Source organism: Hirundo rustica, chromosome 25, assembly GCF_015227805.2.
Source record: "Hirundo rustica isolate bHirRus1 chromosome 25, bHirRus1.pri.v3, whole genome shotgun sequence".
Lineage (NCBI taxonomy): Eukaryota > Metazoa > Chordata > Aves > Passeriformes > Hirundinidae > Hirundo > Hirundo rustica.
Genome location: NC_053474.1, coordinates 802,886 through 817,700, shown reverse-complemented (window position 1 = coordinate 817,700; position 14,815 = coordinate 802,886). Strand labels below are relative to the sequence as shown.

The 14,815-nt window shown below is 55.3% G+C and overlaps 1 protein-coding gene across 2 annotated transcripts in view; it reads right to left on the bottom strand.

Annotated features, from left to right (window-relative positions):
• MAN1C1 (mannosidase alpha class 1C member 1) overlaps positions 1–14,815 on the bottom strand; it is a 54,664-nt gene that overhangs the window by 7,095 nt on the left and 32,754 nt on the right. For both annotated transcript variants that reach the window (XM_040086141.1, XM_040086143.2), the window contains exons 3-6: positions 9,630–9,745; positions 7,886–7,966; positions 5,864–5,958; positions 2,244–2,367 (exon numbers count right to left, since the gene is read on the bottom strand). In XM_040086141.1, coding sequence (XP_039942075.1) covers positions 2,244–2,367; positions 5,864–5,958; positions 7,886–7,966; positions 9,630–9,745 — 416 coding nt within the window. The remainder of the gene's footprint in view (positions 1–2,243; positions 2,368–5,863; positions 5,959–7,885; positions 7,967–9,629; positions 9,746–14,815) is intronic.

Genomic DNA, 14,815 nt, shown 5'->3' with positions numbered 1-14,815 from the left:
TCGAGAGCTCCCTGCTCTGTGCCAGGGCTCCCTGCTCCATTCCAGGGCTCCCTGCTCCGTGCCAGGGCTCCCTGCTCCATGCCCTCCCTGCTCCATTCCAGAGCTCCCTGCTCCATGCCCTCCCTGCTCCATTCCAGAGCTCCCTGCTCCGTGCCCTCCCTGCTCCATGCCCTCCCTGCTCCGTGCCAGGGCTCCCTGCTCCGTGCCAGAGCTCCCTGCTCCATTCCAGGGCTCCCTGCTCCATTCCAGAGCTCCCTGCTCCATGCCCTCCCTGCTCCATTCCAGAGCTCCCTGCTCCATGCCCTCCCTGCTCCGTGCCAGGGCTCGCTCCCAGTCCTGCTGGAACACCGGGACCAGGACACGGCTCTGCGGGCGCCTCGGCGAGGGAGACGCTTTAGGGCTCGGCCCAATCTTTATCCAGCTCTGTGGGACTCCAGAAATGGTTCTGGGAACTCTGCAAAGCCCCGGTTCAGCTGGCTGCCGTGGCCCAGAAGCAATCCTGGGAGACCCTGTCCTTCCAATACCTAAAGGGGCTACAGGGAATTGGAGAGAGACTTTTCCCAAGGGTGTGGAGCAACAGGACAAGGGGGAATGGCCTCAAGGTGGAGGAGGGCAGGGCTGGATGGGATTTTGGGCAGGAATTGTTCCCTGGCAGGGGGGGCAGGCCCTGGCACAGGTGCCCAGAGCAGCTGTGGCTGCCCCTGGATCCCTGGCAGTGCCCGAGGCCAGGCTGGACCCTGGGGACAGCCTGGGACAGCGGGAGGTGTCCTTGCCGTGGCAGGGGTGGGATGGGATGAGCTTTAAGGTCCAAACCCAAATCTGACTCTGTGATTGGGAGTCTGAGTGGAAGTGGGAGACGTGAACGATGTCAGGGGTGATTATTTCCATGATCCAAAGGGAAAGGAGTGGCAGGGATGAGTGACTCACACAGCACTTAAATTCACCATGTGGTCACTTAACGTGATGAATTGGGGCCTTTAATTTCAACAACAGACAGTTCCTTTAATACCCCAGAACAGCCAGCACTTAACTCTCTAAAGCCTCCCTTGGTTTCACCCCCATTAAATCCAATAGGCCTTTCCCTTGAGGGACCCAGTTAAATTCCATGCAGCATAAATATTCTATTATAACCTACAGAGCAGCTAATTCGCCCTAAACCTTTTACAAAATCAGACAATTTGCACACTTAAGCCGGTGCTTCCAAGGAAGTTGTCAGGCTCCATAATGTTTACTGGAGTTTAGGAGCTTGGCATATTAATGACAGGTTTGAATAAAAGACACAGATGGACTTTAATTCCTGCTAAAATCACCCAAGTCCCAAGCTGGGAGTTGATGAGTTGATCTGCTTCTCTGCAGTAATCTCCCACAGGTTGGGCATCCCACATTTTCCCTCTCTGTGGGTGTCAGGGTGGATGTGATCCATTTTCTGGGCGCACATCAGCCCAGGAGAGTCCATCAGAAACGTTTTGCCCTTTTCCCTCCATGGGCTTATGAGGAGAAGAGGAAAATCTCTCAGGCTGGGGACAGAGGTTTGACCCTGGCTCAAAATGCCACGGTTTGAACCCAGAATGAAGATGCAATTCTGTTTTTTAGCAGTGTATCTCCAGTGTTTCCTCATCTTCCCTCCCTTCATTCCCTCACACATTTTCTCTCCAGAGCACTGCTCCCTTTCCCGGCCTCTCCTCAGCTCCTTCCTCCCAGGGAGCAATTTGTCATTATCCCTGTCCTCAGAACCTCAGCCTTGTCTCTTTATCTCACATCACCAGCCTCTCTTTATCTTCCCACAGAGTTTCCTGTTTCCCTTCACCCTCTGCTTTTCCCTCCTGTGACATTCCTTCACTCATCCCACCCTCACTGCTTTCCATCCACTCCAAAGCTCCACTTTGCTCTCCCAGCTTCTTCCTCCTCTTTTATTTCCCTCCTCGTTTCACAACCTGCACTGGACATATCCTGGAAAAAACATCATTTTTGAGCAGTTTTTTTGGCAATCCTGTCTGGTTTTACCCCAGTGTGGCACTCTGGACAAGCCCCATTTCCCTTGGGCAGTTTGGATTCTGCCTGGAACGATCTGTCTCCCCCAGAGCAGGTTCCTGAGGGATCTGCATCCACATGCTGGCCTCGCTTTGGCTGTGCCCTCCTCTGGGTAAAACTCACACGACCTCACCCACAGCGGGAGAAACTCCCCAGGAGGATGAAGAGGCCGATCCACTGGAGCCCAGGCTGGGGGTTTTCTTTTCACTTGCCTTCTCTGCAAACACCGGGTTGCCGGAGAGCTCGGAGAGGTGCAGGAATTCCAGGTGCAAGGTCCCAAATTCTGCCAAGATGCTGCTTCCAGCGGATGCCCAGCCCCAGCTCCAACTCATGCCACTGCAGGGAGAGGAAAGGAGCCCTCAGTGCCAGGAGAACACAGCCAGAGCCTGGGGTGCCCCTGCCAGGGCAGCTCTGCCTTGCCCAGGTGCATGGAGAGGACACCCACAGGGTGTCACAGATCCTGTGACACACAGATCCTCTGCACACACACAGATCCTCTGCAGCAGTTCCAGTGGGATGGAGCTGTGATTTCCCAGCGATTCTTTAGGACTGGGCTAACACACAGGCTGCACAAACTGCCTGGGGTTTTTTTTTGTTTTGTGGGAGAGGAATCCCTCCCTGAAAAACAGCTTAGGAAGAGCACTGCCACGCTGCCCTGCACGGATGTTTTGGGATAAAATATCCTCCTGGTACCCCCGGCTCTGGGCCTCTCTGGAGCCCTGCAGACAGGACAATGTCCCGGGGGAGGCAGGGCTGGATGGGAGGAGCTGCCCCAGAGCCACCTCAGACGCGTGGTGGCTCCGGTTTTCATCTCCGGCAGTTAATCCCGGGGAGGTGACAGTTCCCAGGGACAGGGAAGGGTGGGGGTGACACTAGATGGCGCCGGGAAACTTGGCTGGGAGAGGAGGAGGGTTTGTTGTTTACAGGAGGTTAAAACTAATGATCCTTCCGAGCATGAAATGAAAAAAAAAAAAAAAAAAAAAAAAAAAAAAATTAGAAGTTTCCCTCGCTGTGCTGGAGAGAAAAGCATGGCAGGTCCCGAGGTGTTTGTTTGCCTCCACAAAAGAGCTGTTAGAGAAGCAGTATGTTCACAGTGCCTGCCCTGCTGCCAGGGGCTGCTGCAGCTTTGGGAACATCGAGGGCAGCCCCACCTGGCCAGGTGAGCGTGGCACTGATGTGCCACTGCTCAAAGCTGCTGAGCCTGGGGGAGCTGAGCAGCCCCCCGGGGCTCTCACACCTCTCAAGAGTCAGTTTGGTGATTCACTGTGCCGAACACAGCCTCCCTAACCGGGAGGTTTGCTGCCCTCCCAGCACAGCGGGGCCGTGTTTGTTGTCGCAGCGGCTCGGTGGGGTCTCGGGGATCAGCAGCAGCCTGTCCCAGGGACCTGCCCTCCCAAAAACCGCAGCACGGGATGTGCTGGGGGGAGCCTTGGGTCAAACACCCCAGCAAAGCTCCTGGAGAGCGCTCTGGAGGAGTCCCGGGTTAGGGAGCAGCCCGCAGTCACTCCCTGCAGGAAAACATTTCTTCAGGCTGGACAAACTGGGCCTTCCCAGCTGCTCTGTTTTGTAACCGCTCAGAGGAAGCTACTGTTTAAAGGACCTTGGCCTCCAAGGGAAAAGAACGTGCCCAGAACCTCCTTTATCTCCCAGAGAAGTGGATCTGAAATGTCGAATCATTGCCTCCCCTCGTGGGGATCCAAAGCAGCAAAAGCAGTGCCAAGTCAGGAGAGAGGCCAGGAGGGGATGCTGAGGGGAGAGGAGGAGAAGGAAACGTGGGAGACGTGAGGGGAAGCAGCGCCAGGGCTACAGCACAGGGAGGGAGGGCACAGGAGAGCAGGAGAGCCCCGAGCAGGCAGAGCACTGCAGGCTGTGGGACCCAGGATGGGACACAGGCTGTGGGACCCAGGATGGAAAACAGGCTGTGGGACCCAGGATGGAAAACAGGCTGTGGGACCCAGGATGGAAAACAGGCTGTGGGACACAGGATGGGACACAGGCTGTGGGACACAGGCTGTGGGACACAGGATGGGAAGCAGGCTGTGGGACCCAGGATGGAAAACAGGCTGTGGGACACAGGATGGAAAGCAGGCTGTGGGACACAGGATGGAAAACAGGCTGTGGGACCCAGGATGGAAAGCAGGCTGTGGGACCCAGGATGGGAAGCAGGCTGTGGGACACAGAGCCAGGGGAACGCAGGCAGCCACAGGAAGCTCATCAGCACAGAGGGGAGCCCAGAGGAAAAGGTGACAGCAAGAGATAAAGGCAGCTGGTTATGGAAGAGCTGTCTGTGCTTGGAAAATTAATGTGCAGGATTGACTCGATGCCAGGGGGGGTTTTGGTTTCAAATTTCAGAACGTCGTTCTTAACCCACCCTCCCAAGCTGCCACCAACAGAGGCCCACACACGCTGCAGGGCTCTGCTCCTTTCGGGATGGCGAGGCCTCTCTGGAATTAGCACATCCTTGCAAAAGCAAAATTGGAGAGAATTCCTTGTTGCAAAACTCTGCTGGGCTTTGTTTTGGCCCTGACGTTTGGGTCAGCGCGGTCTCACAGCCTCACCTCGCCCCCCTCTGCTCCCACTTGCACACGGAATGATTCCCTTCCCCTCTGGGCTCCCAGCCCTGGGCTGTCCATCCTGCTCCTGCAGCGGCTCAGGCTGCGGATGCAGCTCCCTCCATCCCTGCTCCTTTGACGCTCCAGAGCTCACAGCAGCTTCCCAGCCCCAAGGGCACAGCTCCAGGCTGCAGTGGGGCTTCTGGCCTGGGTGTTCTGTCGATTTTCTCGGCTCTCGCTCAAGGTCATCAGCAAAACATTTTGGGAATGTCTGGGCAGACAGAGGCTGCTTCAATTGTCTTCACAAAGGGCAGGGGAGGGTTTGGCATTTCTGTGAAAGGTTAGTCCGTGCAGAGCCTTTATCAGGCACGGAGGAAGCAGGATGCGTGTGCTGTACAAAAGGACAATTGCAGTGCCGCTGGTGGCTCCCGTTTTCCCCGGGATCGGGAGCACGTCAGACGCTGAGGGCTGACAGTGATATTTGAGCAGCGCAGCAGCCTCAGCCAAACACTGGGAAGTCTTTTTCTCGGCAGAGCCAAGGAGGAGATCTGGGCTAAGGGCTGGGGGATGACTTTCAGAGTTTCGCAAGAGGTGGGGATGAAAGGATTGGTTCACCCACATTTCCCGCAGCTCTCATCCAAGGGATTTGTTTGGAGGCATCAGAACCAGCAAAGCCAAACCCCTGCCTCGCTGGCAGGGAATTGTCTGCCAGGGAGCAGGAGGGCAGCCCCAGCTCTGCCTCTGTTTGCTGCCAGACCTTCTGCAGGGATTTACTGAACCATGAGAACATCACCAACCCGAATTCTGGGGCTCTGAGCAAGGACAGAGCCTGGCTGAGGGCTGTGTGCTGTATTCCCCCCCTTTTCCAGCACCAAAACTGTCAGCCAGTCCCATCCACTCCCTTGCCCAGTTTTTCCAATTTTTAAAATCCATTTTTCCTGGATAAATTCACGTGCATCTAGCTGGGCGCACTGCAAAAATCCGTGCTACGAGCAGACTACAAAATCACCTGGCAAAGAAAACCAGAGTGAGGAAAATGCTCCTGCAGCAGGGAGCTCTGTCAGCAGGCAGAGGAAGAAACTGTGGACAGCCCCAGATTAATACAACACAGCTGGGTTTGACCTGAGTCACCTGCAGCCCGTGCCAAGGCCCGAGCTGGCAAAGCAAATGACCTCGAGGAATCTGCTCTAGAGGGGGCAGCTCTGAGGAGCTGCTGCTGCTCCTGCTCCTTCCCAAAGCCCCAGAACCAAAGGAAATGCTGGTGAGGACGTGTGCCTTACCTGCCCAGGTTGATGACTCCACGTGGGATTCCAGTGGGGGTGTTGAAGGCTGGCAGAAGTTTCTCTCCAAGTTCCAGAGCTTTGCTCTTGAACACCTGTTAAAAGGGAGGATAAATATTTGATGAAAGGAGTCACACGGGATTCTCTCCCATCCCCTTTTCCAAAGAGGTTATAAAACACTGAAGTGCTGCAGTCTGAGCACCCCCTGTTCCAGGTGTGCTCAGCCCTGGTTCCCCTGCACAGAAACATCTGAACCAAAAGTCTCACTGGACTTTGGCATCTCTGAATTTCCTCTAAAATCTGCACTGAACCAGCACCCAGTCCCCTGCCAGAGCCTCAGCCTGGACCAGAGCAGCTCACAACAGCACCCTGTGAGCTGAGCTGGTCCAAAGAGCCCAGATCCCTCCCATTCCCAGGATGGCAGAGAACACGAGGAGCTGAAATGACTGGGTTAAAACCAGAAGAAATCTTTCTAGGCTGAAGCACTGTTAGATCTACAACGTGGGCTTGCCCAGCTCATGCCACCTCCTGTTGTAAAAACCACGATTTCTAACCAAAACCACGATTTCCATCATTTCCATCTCCTCCTTGCAGCTCTCTGCCACGGAGGATTCGTGGTTTCGTGGCTGAGCTGCTCTTTCCCACTGGCACTGCCTCAGTTTGGGGCTCTCCAGTCCATTTGCAGCTTAGGGTGGCTTGCAGCACAAAGCAAGCACAACGCAATTATTTTGGGACAAACTGATACAAGCACTAATCTTCGCTGCAGAGATTAGTCCTGATCAAGAGAAGCCTCTAAGTGACTTAGGAGATAAAGCACAAGCCTTTTACCTCTAGCCCTGTGGTGGTGGCTCTCAGAAAGCAGGAATTTATTGCTCTAAAAATACAGCACTGAGGAAACCTGAGCTCTCCTGTGGGCTGGCAGACCTTTGATACTCTCCCAAGGAAACAGGAGGTTGGTTCAGAAGGGAAAGCAACAGACAGGCACTGTGATTTTTTCCTTTCAGCCCAGTGACACCGGCTGGGTAAGTGACAGGCACTGCCCCGGCTGCTGATGGGACTTCAAGAGGTCACTGCTGGAGTTTTATGGTTTAGTGTGGTTTCTTTTTTGCTCTGTTGATCTGAAACCTGTTGAAGTTGTCACTGAGACAGACTCTTGAGTCGGGGCACTGAAGTCTTTGAGAGTTTTCCCAGGAGGGGAATCACAGAGGGAAGTCATTCCTGGAATGCATTTAAAATGCAGCTGAAGTAAGAGAGCTGCTCCTGCACCAGTGGTGTCACTGTGCAGGAGCCATCCCACCCTCTGTGCCGGGGCAGCCCCAGCGCTGAGCTCAGGTAGGGCCAGACCTCACAAAACTCCCCCTGAGCCAGAGTTCAGCTCACCAAAGATTCCCAGGGCAGAGGAACAATCTCCTCATCTCCCCCCAGCCAGCTGTAAAATTCCAGCCCGGGCACATCATCAAACACATTATGGCATTCCTGGCCTCTGGGGGCTGGGGAGGAGGGAGGGGAGTGGAAACGAAATCCTCCAGCTTCACCCAGGGCTCGGGGGACGCAGCTCCCACCGCGGGGGCTGTGACACCCAGGCTCAGGAATTCCTGCTCCGGAGGGATGCTCAGCTGAGTGTGGAGCACCTGCCCCTCCTCAGCCGCCCTCCTCAGCCCGAGGCAGGATCTGGGATGATGTCTGATGAAATCTCACCCGACTTGGAGGAGAGAGGAACAAGTACAAAGACAAAGATCATCTGCAAATGGCATTTCCCGGGGGAGCAATGTGTCCAGCTGCAAACGTGTCTTGCTAGAATTGCCCACAGGAGGAAAGAACTCTGGCAAATGAGCCGTGCACGGTGTGTGCAAGGTAATTATTCGAGGCTTAATTAAAGGAACATTAGTGGCACTTCCATATTCACAAAAACGATGGGTTTAGCCCGTTGTTCTGGGGGATTATGTGCTGCCCAGAGCAGAGCTGCTGCAGAGCCCTCTCCGCTGCTCCTGGGGGCTGGAGGGACACTCAGAGGGGACAAACCTCCTCTCCTGTCAGGTAGTAGGTGGCCAGGAGCCCTCCGATGTAGCGGATGTTCACCTCGAACAGGGACGCTTCTCCGTTCTGCAACGACACAAGGAGAGCCCTGAGCGCTGAGAGGAGCAGAGCCCCCAGCTCTGTGCCCACCCCTCAGCACCTGGTTTGCTCTGCAGCCACAGGGGAGGGGAGAGAAACACCCAGAGTGCCCCAGTGATCACCTGTGAGAGCGCCTGGCTCGGGCGGGGCAGAGCACGGTCACACAGTGACAGTCACACAGGGACATAATCAGTCACAGTCACACAGGGACACAATCACACAATGACAGTCACACAGTCACACAGTCACACAATGACACAGTCAAGGATCTGCTGAGCTGGAAGGGACCCCCAAGGATCATCCAGCCCAGCCCTGCCCAGACCCCCAACAATCCCACCCTGGGCACCCCTGGAGCGCTGTCCGAGCTCTCCTGGAGCTGTGGCAGCCTCGGAGCTGTGCCCATTCCCTGCGGAGCCTGGGCAGTGCCAGCACCCTCTGGGGAAGAGCCTTTGCCCAGTATCCAGCCTGAACTTCCCCTGACACAACTTCAGACAGATCACAGCACTCAGTTTCAAGCAGAGCTCGTGGGTCCTGCAGTCCCTGGCTTGCCTTTCTGGACTGTGAGGGCTCCCTGTACAGAGGCAATATTGAGTTAATTTCCCCCTTGCCTCCCTGTGCTGTGCTCCCTGACTCCACAGATCAATCCAGAGCATTCACTCCTGTCTTTACAGATCAATCTATTCTGCAGGCCAAGATTAAAAGCTTTTATGAAATCCAGATAAATTATCTCCCAGTTGATTTTGTCCCTTGTTTATCGATTCAGTAACAGACTGAGACCATTCACCAGATTTATCAGATGTGGGCTGCTTTTTATGAATCCGTGAATGCCAGTGGTGCCCTCCCAAATGATGCTTCTCTGTAAAGGCAGCTGCAGGCATTGTTCCCGTGGGAGAACCATTCCTCACAACAACTAGGCTGGCATTAAACAAATAAAAATTTAAGCTGCACTTTGGTTTTAACATTCTCTTCGTGTGCCACTGATGAGATCCCATCAGCTGGGGATGAGGAATGCAGGCCAGGGACAGAGGAGGGACAGAGGAGGGACAGCACCCTTCAGCTGCCAGCACTGCTGTGCTTCCAAGTCCCAACACAGCCTCAAGTGCCCAGCAAAGCTCCAGGAGCCCCAGGAGAAGCTCCTCTGGCTGTGTTAAAGGTGATGCCCTTCCCTCCAAACCCTGGCTCCCTCTGTGCTCCCTCTGTGCTGCCAGGTGTCACACGAGTCCCAGCAGTGACCCCAGACAAGGGGAGCTGTGTTTACAACCTTCATCTCATTTAATAAGGAAATCTCGTCTTATCGCAGGCAGACGTTTACCTGAGATGAAACGGAACTTATTCTTTGATGAGCAGAATTTCCTTGGAGTGTCTAATAAGGAGAGTCTGTTCCCATAACCCAGACCAAAGAACAAGAACCCTTAACCACTGAACCTTATTTTCAGCCAGACACGGTGAGGCTGATCCTGCTGGAACCAGCAGAAGTTTGGGGTGAATCACTGCACCGCTCCCTTTGGCCTTAGGAAGAAAAGAACCAGCTGAGTGGTTTCTTCCCCCCCAGAGCTCATGGTTTCCCTCCCCAGAGGACTCCTGGGGAAGAACTGTGATCAGGACTGGCAGTTTAGGTGACACAGGCAGGCATTCCCAGCAGCTGACTCACCACGTTCAAGTCAAAGCTCTTCTCCACCCACTGCTTGGCTTCTTGGAATTCCTCCTCGAGTTCCATGATGTAGAGGGTATCTAAGGCATCGATCACAGTTGCTCCTCGAAGGCCTCCTGCGTGGCAAAAACACAGCTCTGAGTCAGCCAGGGGGGCTGGCACAGGCAGCGGCTCCCAGGGCTGGGGGTGTCTGGGTGGGATCTTCCACCAGGGCTGCTCAGCTCTGCCACCCAGAATTGGACAGGCCCGGTTTTCAAAGGCCTGAAAGAATTCTGGATTCTGGAATAACTCCCCTGAGGAACAGCTCAGGACTCACACCTGGAGCCCCCAGTCACAACTGCAAGCCTTGGCCTTGTTTCCAGCCCTGCCTTGGCCCAAGTGGCTCAGCAGTTCCAGCCTTGGCCACTGTTCAGCTGCAAACCTTGGTTCAGCCTCTGTCCAACCCCTGCCAAGCACAACCTGTGAGAGAACTGAATTTTGTTGTGCAAGAGCACCCCAGGCAGGGCTCTGATCCTTCTGTCCTGATGCAGAGTTGTTCTTCTGCGGCACAAATATTTTTGTTCCGTGCCGTGAGCAGCACAGACACAAACCCCAGCCTCTCCTGGAGGCTGAGACCAGAGTCTCAGTGAACCCTGAGCAGAGTGGGTGATTCAGGGACCTCGTCCAGCAGCACATCCCTGTGAGCACACTGCCCATTCCCCGGCAGATGGCAACGGGACGCGCTCAGCTGAAGGAAATTCCAGCCAGGAACTGGGACCAGCAGTGTCATCTGTGTAAAAAAAGTCCTGCCAGGCGCTGTGTGACGCACACAGAGCTCAGGGAGGCTCTGCAGGGTGTGGGCACAGCCCCACAGCAGCGCACAGATGGAACAACCCTGCTCTGGAGCAGCTCAGTGCCAGGGGATTATTTCTGTTCAGGCTCCCTAAAACCCCTCCTGCCACGGGGCAGCCAAGGCTGTGAACTCCTCCTGACCCAACGCTCTGCAAAGGCCGCCCCAGCCCTGGGCAACTCTGAAACACAAACCTTGTGTGGGGGACTCTGGTCTGGGACCATTCCTGGTCTGGGACCATTCCTGGTCTGGGATCATCCCAGCCATCCAGGCTCCAGTCTGGAGCCATCCCCACTCATCCAGGCTCCAGTCTGGAGCCATCCCCACTCATCCAGGCTCCAGTCTGGAGCCATCCCCACTCATCCAGGCTCCAGTCTGGAACCATCCCCACTCATCCAGGCTCCAGTCTGGAACCATCCCCACTCATCCAGGCTCCAGTCTGGGATCATCCCAGCCATCCAGGCTCCAGTCTGGAGCCATCCCCACTCATCCAGGCTCCAGTCTGGGATCATCCCCACTCATCCAGGCTCCAGTCTGGAGCCATCCCCACTCATCCAGGCTCCAGTCTGGGATCATCCCCACTCATCCAGGCTCCAGTCTGGAACCATCCCCACTCATCCAGTCTCCAGTTGGAGCCATCCCCACTCATCCAGGCTCCAGTCTGGAGCCATCCCCACTCATCCAGGCTCCAGTCTGGAGCCATCCCCACTCATCCAGGCTCCAGTTGGAGCCATCCCAGCCATCCCTCTGGGGAGTGGCACAGGCGTGAGGCTGCCTCTGCACCACACACACTCTGCTCAGCTGAGCCACATTCCCACCCACCCCCTGGCAGACCTTTGGGAATCTCTGCCAGCAGAGACGCTTGGATGAGGTTCAGGTTTTGTTTCTGCAGAAGCTCCTCGTACCACCCCTGTCCCTCTCCACAGATTCACTCAGGGATTCTCCTGACACTTGTTTCTGTTTGGCTCAGGTCAGTTCTCCTCCTTGCTCACAGACTTTCAGCTGCTCTCCCAAACTCCCCAGCCTTTCTCTGCGCTCTCAGATGGGTTTGGCACTTGTGTCATACCTTCAGTGCTACTTCAACTCCAGCTCTGCTTAAGAGAGGCAATCCCAGCTGGATGCAGTGCTGTGGAGGGGAGAGGGAGGCAAAGGTGAGCTGTGTGCCATCGGCCTTTGGTCTGCTCTCACCCAGGGACAGAGGGACTGCGATCCCTGCAGCCCAGAGAGGGGCTCAGATCCACCATTCCGGACTCATTCCTCCTCTCAGCATTCCTCTCCCGTAGGGAAGGATCCTGCCTTATTTTGTTGATGCTACAAGATTGCAGTTTTGACACTTTTCAGCCAGCCAGCACATCATTGCTTTAATAAAAACCCAACCAGGACTTTACTGCTCAACTACAGATCGCTGCCTTTCGGATGCTGTCTGCATCAAAAGCAGGGGCTGTGGGAGAGGAGGAAGGCAGCTGAAACAGCCTCCAGAAATCCATTTGTTCCTGAGGGCCTGGGAAATGATCATCTAGCTGGAGCCATCTCCGGGAGCAATGGGTGGACAGAGTCAAAGAGTCACTGGATCAACTGGTGGGCCCTAAAAATCAGCGGGGCTGAGGCTGACGTGGGCCTGGAATGTTTGCCAAAAGCACTGACCATGAAAAACAACGCCATCGCAGGCAGCGCTGCTTTTATCAGCCCTAATGATTCTTCAATATTAGCGATGATGTGATTTTTATACACTTTCCTGTTAGCAAGCAGAGACGTGACAGGGAGGCAGGGAAAGCATTTTAAACAGGGAAGGAAGGGCAGCGGCACCTGAGGCACAGCCTGTTACTGTGATGTTCTGAGAGGAAAATCACACTACAGGGCTCGGCTTAATTTGACGATATAATCAACAAAAGCTTTTCATAATCTGCAGAGAGACAACGAGGAAAGTTGGATTTGCTCAAGCTAAATGGAGACAAAGAGACAACAAACTCACCGTTTTCCGGGATGATTAATTGAAGTGAGCAAAATATTGCTGGAATTGACAGAGCCTTTTATGTTTTTAGCAAGTCAGGCCCTTGACTCGGTGCATTGCCCTGCGGATTGGGAACACGCTCTGCTCTCTGCTTGGAGTGGCTCAGCTCTCCCGCCTGCGGTTGACAAAGCGGAGGGCAAACCCCGCTCCCCTGCTGCTTTGTCTTTGTGTCACATCAAACATTTGTTTTAAATATTCCCTCACCCTCTGCATCAGAAGAACCTCGGGCTGTGTGTTCTGTACCAGGGGCTGGGCCGTGTTTCCTTTCTTCTGCACCGGCTTTGAAGCAGCTGCAAACGCTCCGTGACTCCTTTCCTGCAGCCACCGGAGCCCTCCCCACGCCAGGAGCGGCCGTGGCAGCTCCTTCCCCTCAGCCACAGGGCAAACCAGCCCCTGGCTGCGTCTGCCCCTGGCCCCCGTCTGTGACATCTCTGCCGGGGGAGCATCTTCCCTCCTTCCCGGACCGGAGCAGGACGGAGCTCCGCGGGCAGCCGGCAGAACCCGTGTGTGCGCATCCCAGCACAAACACACCCAGCCGGAGCGTGGTGACACTCCTGAGCCCTCCCGCCCGGGTTCTGACACCATCAGCACCTCTCTGCACCTGCACATTAGGCTGGGAGGGGTGCAATCAAAGGGGAGGCAGCTCGGAACCACATCAGCCCCCTCTCTGTCACACTTGTGACTCTTGCTGACAGCCTCATCTCGAAATTGCTGGTTTCAGCCTGACTGTACTTGCTCTGAGGGAGTTTTAAAGTAGGAACCAAGAAACCCTCAAAAGAAACCCTTGACAGAAACCCTCCTGGAAGTACCCAGAGCTGGGAGCAGAGGCTTTTGAGCAGGACCCCACATCTGAGACCGTGCCTGTCTCCACAAACCAGAGCGTGCCATGAAAAGCCCCTCCTGATCCTGCCCCAGACTGGCTGGGGTGGGGACACCTTCACCAGGGAGGGGCAGAGTCACCCTGCTGGTCCCCAAAGGGCAGGTGGGACTTTAGGATCCGCAGCAGCTCCTCACTGCCCCGGGAGAGAAGAGCCACGGAATCCCAGATCAGCTGAGCTGGAAGGGACCCACCAGGACCATCCATTCCCCCTCCACTGGCACCAGTGAGAAGAACGAGGAGCTCAGGAGGAACCCAGCAAGTCTGGGGACATTTCTAACTGCATGTCACAGCAGCTCTGGTGACAGGGCCTCTGCACAGGGTTGTCCCCTGGGTGCTGCTCAGGGGAGGAGAAGCAGCAGCTGATGGGAGCAGACAAAGGTTCATCTCTCCCTGAGCCCAAGGAGGGCCTGTGCCACCCTGTGTTTGCTCTTTTGTGCAACACAAGAATGGAGAGAGGAGTGTGGGCAACAAGGCTGCTCTGTTCCTGCTCCCACCCAGCCCAGGAGCCTGAACTCTGCCACAGAGAGCACTAATGAACATTAACTTCATTAACAGAGCACTGGGGAGAGCAGCTGGCATTGATGGCTGCTGTGAGCGTTAATTTGGGGGGTTTTTTTGCAGGGAGATGATTCAGGCTCTAGGAATAAATTCTGTCCCCACTGAAAAACCTCGGGCTGAGGTGTTCACAGGCTGGGGATCCACGTGTCCAAGTCCAGACTCACCTGCCTCTCCCAACACCTGAACGAGTCACCCAACCCCAGCATTCATCCAACACCCAGAGCTGAGCAAATGTCTGATTTTCCAAAGAGGAGCAGCTGTGATGGGAGGGATGCAGAGAGCCGCCTTCCCTCGCTCCCCTCCTCCCAAAATAGCCACTGTGGAGTAGCACAGGCCAGATAGGAGACTTGAAGGGCTCCCAGCTGCAAGTCTGTCCCTTGAGAGCCTTAAAAAAAGCTACAAAAGTGATGCTTCAGCAGCCAAGTAGCTACGAGTGGGGTCTGAAACAGCCTTTTCCTCAGGAAGCAGAGCTCCTTCCCAAGGCTCTCCTGAATCCATCAGCTCTCTGTGCCTGAGGAGCCACAGAGAACAAGGACCCTGCAAAGGCCCCTGAACCACAGGCTGGGCTCTCCTGTCCCGCCAGCTTTGCTTTGGGGTCCAAGGAACAAGGAGGAGTTCAGGGTGTGCCTTGGAACACGGCGCAAGCGTTCGCAAGCAGCAGGAGATGGGAGCATCCTCCCCAGGATCTCCACTGGCTTTCCAGCACTCCCTGGTGTCAGGGTTTAGCTCAAATAAAATTATTCTTTCACAGGCTGGTTTGGGTTTGGAAGGGGCCTTAAAGTTCAACCAACTCCAACCTTCCACTAGAAAATTCCGTGTGCTGTGTCCCTCCTGTCCAGAGGCACGTTCCCCTGTTGCCATCAGCTGTCTGCCCCAGGGACGGATGGCAGCCCAGGCTGACCTCAGCC